The sequence below is a fragment of the Xiphias gladius genome, chromosome 17, assembly GCF_016859285.1.
Source record: "Xiphias gladius isolate SHS-SW01 ecotype Sanya breed wild chromosome 17, ASM1685928v1, whole genome shotgun sequence".
Classification (NCBI taxonomy): domain Eukaryota; kingdom Metazoa; phylum Chordata; class Actinopteri; order Istiophoriformes; family Xiphiidae; genus Xiphias; species Xiphias gladius.
The window spans coordinates 27,069,849-27,088,388 of NC_053416.1; the positions used below are offsets into that span (position 1 = coordinate 27,069,849).

An 18,540-nucleotide genomic window follows, 5' to 3' on the forward strand; every position below is an offset into this window, starting at 1 on the left:
AGGTCTGTTGGTTCACTGCGGTGTGTAATTGTGTGAATGATGCCCTTTCGGCAAAAGTTTTTTCGTCGAACTTTATTATACTGTACTATACTATAACTATATTGCTTTATTGTTTCGTGCATGTGTCAAAGCTCTACGCTTCCGCAACGTAATATAGGGGTACTGTGACACAGAAAAAGAGGTAGTTCCACTTTTTGCTGACTTTCACGAGCATATGGGAGTGGACTTATTGCCGACAGTACTTCTGGCGACGTACTAGCAAAATCCCCGAATAGCCTCCTCCTTCTTCACCGTCGCGCTCTGTTTTCTGTATGTCACCTGCGCGCTTGTTTCGGACTTTCCATAGCAATTCCAAACAATATCTGTGGGCCGTATTTGTACAACTCAGACCAACTTCAACTCCTCATTTCTTGAAGCTCACCAGAGGTATCAACAAACCCTGAAAGCTACGTTATAAGGATGGGTTCGGCTGCTTTCCTGTTGCTGGCTTTCGTGAGCGCCGGGGCGCTTCTCCAAGGTAAGCTTTGTTGATAATGTAGTAGGAATACATTTCAGAATAGGCTGGATGCGTACTTCTCATGTGGTTTTTATATAAGCACTGAATGCCGTAGTCATGTCATTTTTTTTTGTTTTTTTCTAACAGGTAACACTTATGCCGGTTAGCTTTAATATAAATACCTTCAGGGTGAAGCAGTTTACACCTTAAGTTGCCAGTCTTGTATTATGACCGTGTGATACTGTTATATGGGCATATTCGCTTCTTTATATGCTTATTTGGGCTACAGTAACCGAATAAATTGTCCTGAAACGCTGGAAAATCGATCATTGGTTTTGAGGACTTTCCCTTAAATAAAAATGCAGCCATTTAGCTTTTAAAATAATAAAGGAAAGTGTTGGTGAATAGTGTTGGTGAATGAACTAAAAGTGTACATGAACTTTACTGTGATATATAGGCTGTAGGTATGGTTTCATGAAGAGCTCTGTCAGCCTTAAATGTTGGGTAAATCTGTTCCTGTTAATGATCAGGGAGCGTAAGCTGAGTGCAACTTTACCTTCCACTAGCCTCCTAGGCAATTACTTTTAATAAAGCTAACTCCCTGTCCAAATAAGCAAAACCCCATTCCCCCTCCTGGCACCCCAGGGGTGAAAATGTGGTTACTGCTATCAGATCAGTTGTTTGTAGTTAGGGATATGATTGTTTAAATTCAGTAGTAATCCAAGCCTCTGTTTGTGTGTGTTAAGTGTGCCTCTGTGTGTGTATGAGTTTGTTATTGGGTGTGTTTGAATGGGTCAGAAAAAACGCTGTCGTACACATTTAATGACTTTTCTCATTCCAGTCACAGGATCATTTTTTCTCCTTTCAAGGTGTAAATGCTGTACTTTTATTTGAAAAAGAGCTCTCCACTCTTTTTTTTGCGTGGAATAAAAACACATCTCATGAGAACAGTCCTTTAATAAAGAAACTGAATATTCATCATGCTGAAGGGTAAAGCCTGGAAAATTAAAAAAGTTCCCTGGGGTTTTCGAAGCCCTATTTTGGAAATCAGTGTTTTAGTCCTGTATAGTTTCTGAGCCTGCTAATGAATAGCTTTTCTTAGTGAGAAAACAAGGACTGGACTTTGAAAGAGATCGGACACTTACTAAACTATCACCAGCACTGGCACCACTGACGTTGTCTTGTGCCACTTAGGTAGGATAAGTCGGAATAAATGTTTTTTTCTCTCAGTTCTTGTTGCGTTGTGCCTGTGTCACGGGCCACCTCCAGCCGTTCCCAGACCTGTTGTTTGTCAGAGTGGCTGGAGGACAGACAGCCTGTCTGACTGGTGGCTGAGTGTATGTGTGGTGGAAGGTTAGGTGGGAGGGGCGTGATTGGTATTTGACATGTGATCCATCTCCATCACTTGATGCTATCTGGTCTGTCTCTGGATCAGTTACTCCACACTTATTTGTTTTTTGTCACATTTAATTCAATATGATCATATATATATATATATATATATATATCCTCCACATAATGTCAGATACAAGTACAGTAAATAGTGGCTGAAGTCAGTTTCCAGCTCGAGCTGTAGCATTCCTCACATCAAAGGGGGAATGCTTTCAAAGGGACTTTCAGACTTAGAAGTTTGAAGCCAGGGAAGGCTTCTCGGGATGACTTTAGAGTGATAAGATGCCAGCACAAATATTAGGGGATACACCAAAGTGTGGGCCGTTGAAAAAAATGTATAGGTGAACAGTAAACAGTGTTTGTAAAACTCATCATTAGTGATGGAGAATGGAATTTTAAGAGAGATATTTTAGGTCCAGGTGGGGCATTTTAGCTCTGTAATAATTTCTAAGCCCACTTCAAAATGCTTTTGTGGATATAGTGTTACAAACATTGCCCCTTATAGATAATAAGAGAGTTTCAGGACTGGCCATAAAATCCTTTTAAACACAATTCAGGGTGCCTATTTAAGGACTGGCCATGGGGTTGCGACACATGTAGTGACAAATTCAGTAGTGTTGCTCATTATGATGGGAAGAAGGCTCAAATATTAAGTATGCCTTTAGTACTCTTTGAAAAAAATGCAGCCCCTTCATTCATTTGAAATGTGCCCCTCTGACAGTGGGAATGCCAATGTTGAGGGGTCTGGCAAGAAAACCGCAGGGTTGTCTTGAGATAAAAAACTGAACATGGATCAACTTTTGCCTCAACGAAATGTAGCCTGATGTCATTTGGCAAAGCGCTGCAGTGGCGAATCAAATACATGCAAGCACACATTCCTGATTAGATTAACACTAAACTACTGTTTACCTGGTGACTGTTGCAATGAAAGATAAAATGATTGTTACTGTGCTAGTTTTCTAGAGTTAAATCCGCTCATATTCAACCACTGCACTGTAATACAGAACTGAAGTCCTGAAGTCCCCTTAATTCCACTAAATTTAACCAGATTGTGTCAGATTACTTTATTTTTCTTTCATTTTCCTGTCTTAAAAGCTGGAAAATAATACTGTGGTTTTGTCTGCTTAATTTGGTTATGACTGCAAGGTGCTAAGATTTTACTGTCCAGTGCAGCAGTAGAGATACATTTTTAACTAAAATATGGGCATGTTTTTGCTTTTGAGAAAGATTATGGATAGAAAACTTCAGTGGCAAAGCACAGGTATAACTTAAGTTGCCAGAAACTAATTAGAGGGGAGGGAGGGTTTTGGCTCTCTGTTGCAGGACAGATTTATTTACTTGTATCACAGACCAAAGCTGAATTCATTCAATAAAAGGACACTCAAAAGGTAAATTTGATTAAAATTTAACTGTAGTCACTTTAGTGAAGAGAATCTAAATGTTGTTAAAAACCCCTTTTTTTTGAAGTTCTGTTACCTGCCAGATATCTATTAACAACCAGTTAATAATAGACTGTATAAAACTACAAAAATGTTGCATTGCGGAATAAACAGTTAATCCTCGTAGTGGCATGATGTCCCTCCATTTTACTTGCAATAGCATAATTTGATTTTCCCATTTTTCATTTGAATCACAGCACCTTTCCCATTACAATACGTAGTCCTTATGTGTTGAGCTTTGATCCACATATGAAGCACATATTATAATTCATTCCAGTCAGGCTGTAAGTATGTTCAATACATTTGCTTTGAAAGGGACTTAAGTACCGAATTTTTTAGGTTGTGGATGCACATAGTTGAAACTCCCCTCAACCAAACTGTCCTCTCTTAGATCAACAAAAAAAGGGGTCAATACTGCTGATAATTGGCACAACCAAACAAGATAATGGGTGTGGTATGCAGTTGCACTTTAAAATGCTTTTGCTTGGGGGACAGAATGGTTTAAAATCGATCTCCATCTGCCCCAACATGTAAAACGGCTCGTATTTTTCTGGAGGGAAAATACCTTGGTGGGGGTCTATGGCAGCAAGGGAGGGGAGGGATAGTGGGTGGATATGTGAAGACTGCCTTCAACCAACAATCCCAGTAGCTGATTTCTGAACGGTCACAGTCTGTTTGAAGCCCCACCTAAATCTTTCTGTCAGATGGCTTTAGTTTCATTTGTTATTCAGAAAGCCTCCACCCACGGCCTCCCACTGTTCAGACACATCACATAAACAGCCCATAACTTGCGATTGTCATGTGAAAGGGTTCAAAGGTCTCCAAGGTTCCTCTATAGGTTAAGAAAAGTCCACCTCCCGTGAGCTGCTGGTGGAATCTTTTCAAAACTGTGAATGACATAGGGGTCAAGCTAAAATGCAAGGGTGTTTTATTTAAATTCTGAAAAGGTAACATTTTGGATAAGGTAGGTTTTCTCCTCCAGCAGCGATGACATCTTAAAAAGCTGAGACAGCTTGGGATGTTATGATGGTATCATCACCGCTTAGGAGATATGTTGAAAATAAATGTTGGTGGTCAAATGTGGTCGTGGTAATAAGTCTGCAGTAGGGGTAATACATGAGGGATTAAGCGCTACAGTTTCCCTTCCAGAGTGCCTGGTTTCCTCACTCGAGCTGGATTAATGGTTCAGTCAGCTGCCTTGACAGGTTAAACGTGGGTGAATTTAATTAATTCAGTTGTTTTCCCTACATTCGCATGTAAATGCAAACATACTTTTGAAAAAATAAAAGATCCCTAACACACGAATGGTGGCTGAAATGCCAATGTCTTTGATGATCAGTCCTTTCATTGCAGCAAAAATTAACCAGCAAGCAAGGTGTTTTTGCACAGAGCTTCTTTCAGGTTCATTTTGCGGAAGTCAAACACAAATAGGTATTTTAAATGAGATCCTGTGACATGTCGAACAGCTTCATATATTTGAACCCCTTTCAAATAATATTCCTTATTAATTTGCTTTAGAAAGCATTGCTAGTCTGTTGTAGATAGGATTATCACAAGTTAATTTTTACAAGCGATACATTAAAAGTTGGCATCTTTACAGCTTTTGATAAACAGCAAGAGGATCTAGTATCCAGGAGATGTAAACTACAACAGTAGGGTATCAGGTATCAAACAGCACAGAACCATCGTGTTTTTCAGCCTTACCAGGCTATGATGCTTTATGACAAAGGGTCATGAGACATCTTATCAACAGTTTATGATATTACAACATAGCTAATGTTGATGGGACACTGTCTTCTGTTGCCACTCTTTGTGTTTAGGCAGTACTAATAGTTATGTTTGCAAAAAAAACTTGCACATTGCACCTTTAACAAAGATAATCCCTTCAACTGTTGCACAGAGCCAAGGGAAACCAATGATGAAAAAACAGAAACATACTATCTTGAATATATATGATTTATTGGGAGATTACTCCTTTTAGCCCCTTTTGTTAAGGTGAGGGCATATCTGATTATGGAGCCTCAAATTAGGCTGACTTGTGTGTTGGTCAGTACCGTGGGCTTTCCTCATTGCAGTTTTCAACAACTCCCCCAAAAGAAAAAAGCACCTTACTCACCGAAATGTCCAGGAAAGGGCAGTGCTGTCAAAAGTGAAACTAAATGACATCATGGGTAAACCCACACACGCAGCTTCTCATGAGACAGTATGACTCACCAGTAGTGTTGCACTCCGTTAGCTACTGTGACAAGTGTCAGGTTATTCCCATCTTGTTATGATGTCATGGTGAAATATGGTGACATCATGGTGATATTTGACAGGTCCAGGGAAGTGTGACTTTATAAAAACGAAAAGTTAAACCCTTTGTTTGCCAAAATCCCATTAGCAGAGCTGTAGCTTTGTTTAATGTGCAGGAAAATTAATATTTGATGTAGTCCACCTTCCTAAGAAGAAACTTGCTGACGAAATGAGGCAGAAAGCAGCATTTACAGGTAAGAAGAGAGAGAGAAAAAAGAAAATACTAGAAAGCCACAATCTGAGGATTTTTGGTGGTGGTAATTGGTGTAGCAGAGCACATAACCAAAAAACATTTTACACCGGAGCAGCATGATGCAGTAAATGCAGTACATTTTCCTGATAGGCAAGCAGAGCCAAGTACCCCCCCCCCCTGCTCCCAAAAAAAAACAAACCATCATCTCAAATTGCAATTCAGCTGTTTACTACATTGATGAGAAAAATGGACAAGACTAAAAAATACCTTATTATGACAGTAGTAATAGAAAATCTCTCTTAAATTCAGGGCCTGTCCTGTCTCCTGTGCTGAAAGTCTCCGTGCTGCATCTTGCTGCAATCTGCCTGTATATCTTCACTTTTCTACACTCATTCCTGGCTGAACAAGTATTAGGATTATTTCTTTGAACTGACAGCAAACATATCAAATGTGCAACATAGAGGAAGAATATCTAAAAAAAAAAAAACTTTTATGGTAATCTTCAAAACATTGTCACTGTGACAATGCAGAATCCTGTATTTTCCTGCCTCAGTATACTGTGATATGCTGATAAATCAGTGTAATTTGCTCATTTTCTTACCACTGGTCCCTCTTAATGCTTGGGAAGAAAAGACTGTTAAAGTAACTCTCTAATGGTCAAGTACAGTTTCCATACTTGTCTGTGAATGTGTGTAATAATGTGTGCAGTATCATAACTGATCTCACAACAGTGGAAGCTGAGGGAAGGGGAATTTAACAAGCAAACTTGTCTGTAGCTAGTCACCTGTCAAATATCCCAGGATTATACACAATTAGCAGGTGCAAACGTCCAAAAAAATGCCCTGAAAGAAATTACCTTTTTTTTAAATCACCCTGGAGCCAGACTCCCTACTGCATATACATTACAATTAAAAATCAAATTTTATCATCGAGATTATTATATTTTAATTGGCGGCCAAAGAAAAGCTCATGAATGTGGTGTTCTAAAGAGATTTATTTTCACATATTTGTATATTTTCTTGTGCTGTGTGTGTGGTTAGGGTCCTGACTGGATGAGTTGCATTTGGAATGAGCATGCTGTGCTCAGATAGACTACTATTTATGTAGATAAGAGGTAATCCCTACCCAGAAGCCCTGGCCACGCGGCGCAGAGAGGGCCACTAAGAAGCTCTGTTAGATAAGCTTCAAATAAAAGATAGAATAAATGTACTTGCAATGTGCTGCGAACTTTGTAGTTGCTGAATACATTAGTCAACAAGTAATTTGAAGGGGTGGAACAGAATGTGAAGATACTCAGTGGGCCACCCTAGGGGACAGACACACTCAACAGTCTGATGAAATTTGGCTCATATTCCATATTGAAACTGAACCTTGAACTCTGATACTGAGGAGTGAGAAGACCTGTGATTTCATGAGCTAATACACAAATCTCCACCCCTTATTTGAGAGATTTGTAAGACTCAGCGTCCTCCTTAATCCAGACTGACTCTCCAAGACACCCTTGTAAAAGGCTAGCTGTTGTTGAACTGAATTGTGAAAAACCTCCTGGGACCATGTTAGGACTTATTCAAAATAAAAAATAAAAAATCAATAGCCAAAAACAATATCTTAACTTAGATGTCAATTAGCTGGATGCAGCTGACAGTGGCCCCTAAAAGAAACCACAGAGGAGAAAAAGCTCTATTACAACTGAGCTGAAGGAAGCGTGGATGAGAAGCTCTCAGCACTATTGCCCTCCCTGGAGATTTTATATGCCTTTGAGAACAGTTTGCTATTGAGCCTATATTCCTCTCCTCATGGGTAAAATTAATTTTGAAGCTATGAACATATGGAGACATTGTACAGAATAATGCTGCATTCAGTCTCTGTGTCTGAGTTCATGAAGAAATGCAGGTCTCAGGATTAGTATTGATCCCTAAAAAATCCAGCTACTCCACTGAATAGGCATCCTAGATGCTTTTATTCTATTGCCTACTGTCAAGACCATTTAAGCAGCTATTTTTCTAATGAATACAAGAAAGATCAATGATAGGCCAACAAAGTCCAATCCTTCAAATCCAGACTTAACAGCACAATAGTGATCATACATGCTGTACAACGAAGTAGAATGAAAACACTGGACACAGTTGTTAAAGTTTCAGAGATGCCTGTTAATTGCCAAGCAGACTTGACCAGGTTTTGTGTAAGCTAAACACACACAATTGCATATTTTTGAACACGAGTAAGCCTGATATTTGAGATGCAAGAATTCGACTTGTTGTTTGACCTGCATTCCTGAGTTTTTTAAGGTCAGCTAGGCTCTGTTAAGCTAAAAATGAAAACGTGCAAGTTGCGCATTAAATACTTGAATAATGAACTCTGTTATTAGCTTCTTAATTATTTTTTGCCGTAAGAAACTTCACATCCACCTGATGCAGATATACTGAAAATCAGCTGCATAACCTACATATTTTATCAGCCTGAACCTTATCTGCTTTTGTCAAAACACCATTTCAAAAAAGACAACAGGATGGCAACTCTTTTCAAGATAATTAGATTTCAAAGTGAGACGTCTGCTCTTTGACTTACTCCAGCTGTTATTATACAATATTTAAGTTCCACAAAAATGTTTGCAGACTAGTCTTGATCATCTTAAAAACAGCTTGATTTGACAGAAAAGCATTACTCTGCATGCCAAAGGTTTGTGTTACACTGTATATGAAGGTAGGTTACCAACATGCCTGTGGGGCAGAGGGCACAGCACTGTGTTTTGGACTAATACTTTACAGGCAGGGGGATGTGGAGTATGTGTTGCGACTTCTGCCTGCTAACAGAAAGTGGTGGCTGACAAAATGGGTACCAGAGGGGACAGGAAAGTGGGTCATGTTGAGATTGCTGGCTACTTTTAAATGGTGGGCCCAGTGGCTTCATAAAGCAGGCATTCGTCTTGTGTTTTCCTTGAAGCTTCCTAATGCTTGATGAAAACACTACAGTTGTAGATCACCATGTTTGTGTTAAACCACTTTTTGCTGAATTGTCTGTCACCTACCATGTTTCCAGCGTTTCAGCTCTTGGATTCTTTGTAAGCATCAAAATAATGGTGCTGTTGCTCTTGAATGTTGTAAATCAACAGCCAAGATGCTTTGGACTCAGCAGACTGACTTGAATGAGCCTGCAAGGGTTTGAATGACAGCTTACAATGCAAGTTCATGTTCTCTAAATTAGGATATGTCATTGAAGACTTGATGAATAATTTCTGATTTCTTTTATTGTAAAATACTTACTGTCTTACTTTTTGGGTTGTACAGAGAGGAAGTTAGTCTGTGGGAAATGGTATAGCTACGCCCTGGATTTGAAACTTTGGTTGATTAACACAAGATCTTGTGTGGAGAAGAGTGTTGTTGCCAAAGTGGCTGTTTTTTTTTCAAGGTCTCTGTGCGATTACAAAAGCATGACAAATATTAGAAATATAGAATTCCTAAAACAAAATCCTTAAGATAAAAGAAATGAAAAACATAGTCAACAAGTTGGTCAAGGGAAGACAATTGAAAATACTCTGTACTGTATCCTCTGTGTTGTTTTTCTAGAGAGGGGTAAATCGCCCACTGGTGATTGTCTAAACACGGCACAAATGATAAACAAACCTTCATGATGGGTTCACTAACATCAGACGAGAGGAGGGTTCTGCTGCATAAACGTGTCTCATCATTTCCAAATACGTGGACCATTGAATAAACATTTTCCTTGTTTCAGAAGGGCTTCAAGCTCAGTCCGTACAGCAGTTTGGGACAACGTGGGGATAAACCATTTATATGCACAAAACTACTAACATTTGCTGGCAGCAGTGCTATGGAGTTAAGAAAAATGTGAATTAAAAGAGCGAGGAACTGAAAGTCCTGACCTGGGGGCTGCAATGGGAGGAAAGCCTAAATTTATCTTCTTCTAATTGGGTTTATGGCCCTGACATAGCGATATATCAGTTGGAACCTGACCAAACAAAGTGTCAGATGCCACGGGTGTCTTAAGATTATTATTAAGGCCACTTTTAAAAGTAAATGCATCGATATTAAAGCTTTTTTTTTTTTTTTCTTCCTCTGTTTTCAAATTGCTCTACTGTGAGCGTGGACAATTTGTGAGCTTCTAACTGTAATATCCTATCTGAGCCGAGTGCAGATATTGAACATGAAAGATTTGTCTTCCAGTGAAAAGTGTAGTTTTTTTACCTTTTTGTTGGTAATCCTAAACTGTATGCAGGCTGAAGACCAGGCTTTATGTTTTAAAGCTGACAGTCACCTCTGTACTTGTGAAGCAGTTGGCAGTACAACATGATGCTTCACATGATGCTGTTAAGCTGCTCAGGTTTCAGTATTGTGAAACAGGAATGCTGCCTGGTCTCATCTTCACATTCACACAATCTGCAGTCCGAAAGTATGAGCTTCAAATAAATACATCTTAAGGGGATTACCACTGCATTTCAGCTTTGAAGTATGCCATTACTATGCTGCAAAACATTAATATCTGTATTTATTGAGCATTTAAAGAGAAGAATTGAGGAAAAAAAAAGTTCCCTCCCTCTCATCTGTAATGACACAAGGATGTGTAGAGAACAAAGTAGAAAAGGTGACAAAGGTGTCTGCCACAGCTACTAAAAACACCATATTTTAATGTAAGGCACACTAGAACGTTATAATTTCAGGAGCCCTGTGTTGGCGAGTGAATACTATAGCTTTTTGTTTATGTGTGGTTTTGGCTGAATATTAAAAAGAAGCTACAGCTTTGAGGATTCGTGACAGTAGCTTTTGCACTTCACATATGCTTAACAATGTCCTGTATAAGGAACAGTTGTGTCAGTATATATTGACGTTTGTTCATGTGTTCATATCTGAAACTTGATGGTCAGTAGATTTAATTTTTACAGAGTGAAAAAGCACATCTTGATTGCTATAACTGTGCACATTTCAAACTGCTGAAACCTTTTGAAGAGGAAACACATGAGCATTACCTGAAAGAAGAGGCAGTGATTTTCCTGGCTAAGACTTCAGTGGGTACAGGTAGTGGCTGCCAGATGAGAACACAGATCTCAATCTAGTGCTGTTCCACAAACCAAGTTTTTTTCCTTGAGATAGACATGTGTATTTAAGTCCCTCCTTACTGTTTGTCAGATATTTCTTTCAGTCTTTATTTTTAGACAGCCTTAGTAAGCACCCATTGAATTTCTTAAGATAGTATTAAGGTTGTTAAACGTTGAAACAATGTAGACAAGACAAGACAAAGTGTGACAAATTTTTAGATTTGCTCCTTGACAGCACTCATATCACTCATTAGCACACAGTCAGAGATGGTTGATTATCTGTAATGCTACACAACAGCATTACACCGTTACCTGACTAAAATTCTAATGTCATAAGTTGCCATATCAGTCCAGACATAAAGGCGGCAGTGTGAGACTTTCCCAACTGAGCGTACGGATGGCATTGTGTACAGAAAAATCCACCCATCTAAGGGACACAGGGCCAAAAACATACTCTGAGTGCTAAAACACACGTCTGATGATTTATTATTATTAAACAATACTGTTATTATTAAAAAATACTGTATATAAGGTTCTCCACTGCAAATATTTCAATTGCCAAGGACTTTGTAACAAATAAATAACTGAACAATATACAGTATATTTAAACAGAGTTAAAGAATTAACATTAATGTTATCCACTTGCACGAGCAGTCAATATTGACAAGCAGCTATGCCAGCTGTCTTCTCTGTAGGGGGAAGCCAACAAGAGTCCTTCTTCCTGCACATGATCATGTTCTGATTCAGAGTGTGCACATAGAGGAGTGGCTATTCACAGATGGATCTGTCGTCAATGTGTTTGTGAGAGAGAGGGCAAAAGAGAGCGCGAGAGTGGGGCAAGGAGGGCCTGAGTGAACAGTGCGTTATGCGCACCTCCAAAATGAAGTAAGATTTTACTGATTTGAAAATTAAAAAAAAAATAGAAAAGCAATTTGTAGCAGTCAATGTTGATATTGTGGCAGGCTGCCACAAATAAATCAGTGTATGGGTAATATTGAGCTTATGTATTGTAATGAGAGCTAATAATAACGTAAAGGCACACTGCTGTATTACAATAATTTGATACATGCAATGGTCAGAGGTACATGATAATTTAATCAGTTTTTACCATGAAATAACACAGTTGACCTCTGGTTTATGGTTTATGGTTTTTCAGATCATATGAGGAGGAAAGTCTGAATGAGTTTCTTCTATATCTATCATGCCTAAAGTTTATGTCTGTGAAATCCTAGGGCTACACATCGACTGTTTATACATGAATTACTGCTTAGTGTAAGAGAGTCTTAATGTAATGTTGTAGTTTGCTGTTTTGCTACAGTCTAGAGTAGTGCAAGAGAAAGACCAAGTCTTCTATAACCTGATGTTCTCTTCTGAGGCCAGGGGTATTAAGGTTTAATTTTAACTTTGGGACTGGATGGGAACTATTGGAAGCCCTGCCTCTTTTAACCTTATTGAGGAAATACCAGGGTGATCTCCTAGGCACCAGTCAGAGATAACACCTGACAGAATCCTGTCGGTCAGGATAGTCCAGCACTCAGGTATTTCGTCCTGGACTGCCTTCTCTTTGAGACAACACTCTTTACTCAACAGCAGTGTGTAGCAGCAGCAGCAGCTCATGAGTCAGTCACTCTGACATTTCTGAAAGCCACTACAATGTTTTTACAAATGTTTTTACCACTGATAAGAAAGCAAGGTGGAATTTCCATTTCAGGGGATACTTTTGGGGGGATGTCTCTGCCTAGTAGAATAGGACAAAGAACACACACAGTCACAAAGGTGGCTGATACTGAAACTGGTGGTACAGTTTTACTGCATGCTGCTGTAGCCACCCAAGTAAAACATGACTGCCTCCAAGACTTCCTCACTTCCTCTACTTTGGCTCAAAATGGCCTTTCATAGCTCCCTCTTCTCTGTTTAGTGCCATCTATTAGTAGAGTGTACATCTCTCCCTTTTATTCTAGTGCAGCCATTCAGTTCAGCTACTGTTCAATATTGAGTTCACTTCTCCTGGTCCCAGCTGTCTCTTTGGAGAATAGAGAATAAGGTTTGCTTCCTGTCACTTTCCTCTGAAGGATACAAGAGCACCGGTCACCTTATTTGTAAAAAGAGATTCTGTCAATGGACTACATGGACTATATCTATTTTTCATGGGGATTGTTGAATCCAGGAGAGTGAACATGTGTCTATACGTGTTGTTTCCACTAACACAAAGATGAGAGTCAGACTGGAAAAAGTTTTGGTTGTCTGAAGGTGGAGACTCAACACTGCTAAAATTGGGTTCAAAAAGCATTTAAAGATATGCCAAAGCCATTTTCAGTCCAAAGGGAAAAAACTGCAGAGTTTTTGTGCTGACCCATGAATAATTTATGCTTGAAGAACTCTAACATGCTTTGTTGAGATATGGGATAATTTAGCTGTCAAGTTGTCCATCCCATCAGTGGCATAGATGGTGTGATGATGGGTTGTTCACATTTTTTTCATCCTTTCACCCCTGAGTTAGTTTCTCTTCACATTTTCTACCTTGTGTGTATTTTCGTGCTGATGGCAATGGAGAGTGAGGAGGAAGGGGACAGAACTGTCATTTCAAATATTTAATGTTAGAAAGGATTGCTTCAATCCACAGAAGAAGAAAAACCTGTGATATGTAAATAAGCCCAAAATGCTGGATAGATAACGTGAGGCTTTTCAGCTTTGTTCTTTCCTCTGTACCTCTCTTTTGCTCTCGAGGCTTGAGCTGTGACATGCAGCTTTAAAGATAGATGTTTCGGTGCAGTCAAGAAGCCTGATGTTGCCCTGATAGGCTTGTTGACTGTTTTGATGCACATTGAATTCAGTTAATAATGTGTAAAATAAATAAATAGACAGCCTGGGGAGGTAGGTCATCTAAAGTATCTCAGTCTCATCTGAATACATATTTGGTCCAAATACAAACTCAGTCAAAACATACATTCTGAATGTATGTTGCAACCTGAAGGAATGATTTACTAATATTGTGTATAAGCCGGTCGCATTGAGTAGAACAGTGTGTTCTTTTCGCCTGGAGATTTCAAATACATTTTTTTGGTCAAGTTAAAACTTGCAGAGGTCTTAGGGAGCAGAAAGACAATTGTGGTTGAGTGCTTGGGGGCCAAATTCCAACTTGTCTTTGGAAGACTGAACAGAGTCCTAAAGGGAGTAGACCGCACTTCCAGTGTCTCAGTTCATACACACTAAACAATTAGAAAGACTCTTTGCTGTAAGTGGGAACTCTAAAACATGAGGATTTAAAACCAAGGCTGGAGCAGGCTGTGAATAATGTGGAAAACTGTTTTTCCCCTCTATCTACTACCAGGCAGGTGACAGAAAAAAATTGAAAAGTCTGAGGAAATGTAAACGCTGTCAATTTTTGTAGAGTTAACCACGAAAACAGGCATACTGTAAGTGACAGGGATACTGTAAGTGACCAGTTTTCTATGGAGTCACTATTTGGCTTTGATTTGATTAGTTACTATTCCCAGAAATGTGGTTAAATTTTCATTTATACTACATATATATATATATATATAAATATATATATATATATATATATATATAAAAGGAAAAACCTAAAACATTTGTTGAGAAACAGGATAAATTGCCCCCATCCATAGGGCATGCAGGGTCACTCATGCCCTATGATGATTATGAAAATTATGTTAATCATATGCTAACCCAACTGAGCACCTGTGGGAGATTTTGGTCTGATGTGTTAGACAGCACTCTCCACCACCATCATCAAAACACCAAATGAGGGAATATCTTCTGGAAGAAAGGTGTTCATCCCTCCAGTAGAGTTCAAGAAAACTTGTAGAATCAATGCCGAGGAGCACTGAAGCTGTTCTCGTGGTACATGGTGGTCCAATGCCTTACTAAGACACTTTATGTTGGTTTTTCTTTAAATTTGTCACCGGTCTATATATATATATGTATACAGTAGTTTTTTGATAATAATGGTCACCGGTCTGTAATTGCCCTGCAAGGACACCATTCTGTTTGAATAATCCTTTACATCTCATTCCACTTTGTCATTCTTGATGCTAATCTTAAATCACACATTTAGCTAGCACCACTTCAACACCAAAAATAAAACTAAACTAAACTAAACTAAATTAAACTAAACTAAACTAAAAAAGTCTTTCCCTGTCTTTTCTTTCTCTTGAATCTTTTGAACCCCTTATTATGGCTTTTAGCAAACATGATAAAAACATATGTGCTGCTAAATTAATTGAATTTTTTGAAAGGTACAAAGTGAAATTTTACTGTTTCAGGTTAGGAAATCATTGGAAAATACGGCTTTTGCCTATGTAAAAGGCACAAAGTCAAATACTTCCTCAGTTGAAACTCCAGTTGTGAGTAATGCTGGGTGGAGTGAGCATGGTGACACACATTGTTTCCGGCTTTTGAAACCAGGTGATAAAGCTTATGACTGCTGCCTTGTTTTCATTTTTGGAGGCAACAAGGGGAGGTGCCAGGAGAGAGGATGAAATTTGAGTGGAGTGTCATGCCAGGTGACTTGTTTAACACCTGGAAATGCAACTTAAAACAGTCTTTCATTATTGTCTCTTAATTGCAGGGTTGTTTTATAAAATCATATAAATGATACAGTTATGAAAACAAGGAAGGAGACATACTGTATCTTTGTGAGAGGAGGAAAACACACAGGCACAAGTTTTATTTGTTTTCCAGTCAATTGTAGGTGAGCCAAAAGTTCAAACCCAGAGTTACTTTAGAGATTTCTGGAATTCCTCTTAAATGTCAGTGTCCCACAAACAGCATCTTACATTGTGTTTGACTCTTTTTAGAAAAAACCTTATCATGGTGTTTGATAGATAACATCTTAATCTTTTTGACATCTACATACTGTAGTTCTAAGATAAGATACAGTAGGCCTCCTTCCATGGGCTGATGGGATTCTGATGATGGTGGATTTGTCGTTTCTAGATAACAATCCACAGACCTCATCATGATAAAGCAAACGTTAACAGCTCTGTTTAATGTCTTGTTCCTCCATATCAGCCAAGCAAGGATCGCCTGAGCATGTAGCTGCTGATGGATGTTTTTTTTAAGCATTTGCTGAAAAGCATCTGTTAGCAGGCTATGTCCAATAATATCTACTGTGATAAACATGGAGAGCTGCCACAAGTTGACTCTCTGTGTTTCTTGTAATAGATCTCTGCTTAGTAGGCACTTGTACAATTTCCCTTTCCTTAATGACAGGGTATCTGCTGAGGCCAAAAACTTGCACACTCTTAATTACTTGTTTCTGAGGCTGTCTCCTTAGCTCAGAAAATAAATTTTCACAGTGCCCATTGTTTTTTGGCAAATTTAGTGGTTAGTAAGTAATGAAAGGCACTTAGGTTAATTTTTTTAACAAGAGGGACTTGTGTTTACGTCCTTCTCCGCTGACGAACATAATGTTGTCTCCAGACATGCTGGAGCCTGCATCCTGCAGCCTGCTGAAGCGGCAGAGGGCATTTTTTTTCCATATAGAATGAATTAGCCTCAATTCTCAAGGGTGCTTGCCTTTCAATTTTTCACCACCCATTACAGGGCACCACATATAGGGGCACATAGAGGCCAAATTGCAGTTGATCAGGAAGTTTATGTGATTCACTTTGGGAGTAGACAAGCAATAACGCATGGTCCCTTGAAAGAGGCAAAGGGAAAAGTAGCGGGTGAGGTTTTAAACACGGCATTCAAAATAAGGTGCAGCTCTTTCAGATGCATGGAAAGGTTTTTTTCCAAAGGGATCTCCTCTGAGTCAGCCTGTTCCAAAACTCAAAAATTGTGGCCACTGACACATTAAAGACATTTAAGAACAGTGAACTCTGTGAGAGTCAGTAACCATGAGAACATCACCAACAGAATCACTAACACATTGATTTTGTCTTAGAAAAGAAGTTATCAGTGTAGCAGAAGTAAAAGCTTAAGTGTGAACATTCAGATTCAGTCAAACTATTAAGTTTTTATATAACACTTTTGTTTGCTTAACTTGCACAAGTCAGTCTAGTTGCCTCTTTGTGCCTTATTTACCCTGAGTTTGGACCTGAAAAGTTATCTTTCGAGTACAGTTGAAAATACTGAGAATCAAGCATCTATATGACAAAACTGTTACCTGCTTTTTAAATATTAAACCCTAAAATATTCTCAGAAGCTTTTAATTCTCAGATGCTAAAATCACTTGGCACTTGAATTTTTATTGGTTCTGCTTTTTCAGCCCCACTAAATGGAAAGATTGAGGGTTTCTGTTTGACACTGTGCTATCTAATAAATGTCTTCCACTTCTCAGGAGTCTCATTGTCTTCATCCTACCATTTTGTGTATGGGTCAATTGGTTTTTAATCACATTCACCTTTTGTTCTAGATTTACTTAAACCCACAGGCATCCCTTAATCAATCTCTCTGGCCGAAATATAAATAGCTGACTCCCTCAGGCCTCAGAGTGGTCTGCTTTGCTTAGCAGACGCATGTGAATAATAAGGAGTCTTTTTCAAAAAGGTGACATGGTAATGACAAAAGCAGCTGTTAGGAAGAGCCCCTCCCCCTCAAATTTAACGACAATATCCCCAGGCCACCCCAACCCCCACCCCTCTCCTCTCCATCCCCGTCTCAAACGCCTCACCAACAGAGGTGCTTAAGAGGCATTCAGAAGAGTTTGTTTGACCTCCATGAACTACCTTATCCATTTGGACTCATGGCTGCTGGAGAGAGACAGAAAAAAGGGGCTGTTTTGCTCCAAACCACCTGTTAACATTTTATCTTCGAGCAGCGTGTCCGTGTGTACACGTTTAGTCTATATTTGCATAGCCAGTGTTTTGCCTTTACCATTAAACTACACAATTTCTTTTCAGCTTAGGCAAAAGAGTTGTTTTTCCTCAGTTTTAACATTGCTTCTTTCCCCAGGCTATGGAGATGATGGGAACAGCAGGACAGAAAATTGTGCCACAATTTCCTCTTCTAGGAAATGTAATTTTTCTGAAGTTAAAGTCTGGTACTACTGGTGTAAATATTTACTTGGGTAAAAGTAAAAACTACCTAAATTAATGTGTGCCATGCTAAAGGTATGATGGAAAACAAATCAGATAATGTTGTATGTAATTTTTCACATGGAATTCCAAAAACAGAAGGACAAAGCATTTTATTGTGTGACACAGCAGTCTATCCAAGGTGGATATATCTTCTTCAAATACATTTTCTCGAATACAATATGGCTGCCTCAGTGTTGTGGCTCACATGACTTACTCATTTTGTGAATTTTGAGAAAGTCATAATAAGATAAAATTTTGTATTTTTACAAGAATTTTAAGATGAGCATTTGCTGGATTTAAGCAGCATATAATTACTAAAAATTCTGTATTTTATTGTTTCATAACATCATGTTGAAAAGGTGTGCCTCAAATATAATACAACAGGTACTGGAGATCATATTTTTGTAAATACCTAAATCATTATTGTTGTGCATTTTATTTAGTTTTTACATTTAGTTGTTATATTTTTTAAAGTCATACATTGTTAAATGATTAAAAGATTAAAATTTCGTCTTTAAAGGAAATTTAGAGTGAAATTCTGGTAATGTATATGTAGTTGAATAACATTGACTATCATAACTGGTGCAAACAGCAGATTCAGCGGATGGCTGACTGTTGCAGAGAAAAAA

The 18,540-nt window shown here is 38.6% G+C and overlaps 1 protein-coding gene across 3 annotated transcripts in view; it reads left to right on the forward strand.

The window, feature by feature from the left end:
* Positions 1-244: 244 nt before the first annotated feature.
* The window catches only part of alcama (activated leukocyte cell adhesion molecule a), a 74,999-nt gene continuing 56,703 nt past the window's right edge, over positions 245-18,540 (forward strand). For all 3 annotated transcript variants that reach the window (XM_040151282.1, XM_040151281.1, XM_040151283.1), the window contains exon 1: positions 245-517. In XM_040151282.1, the coding sequence (XP_040007216.1) occupies positions 460-517 (58 nt within the window). In that variant the 5' untranslated portion in view covers positions 245-459. The remainder of the gene's footprint in view (positions 518-18,540) is intronic.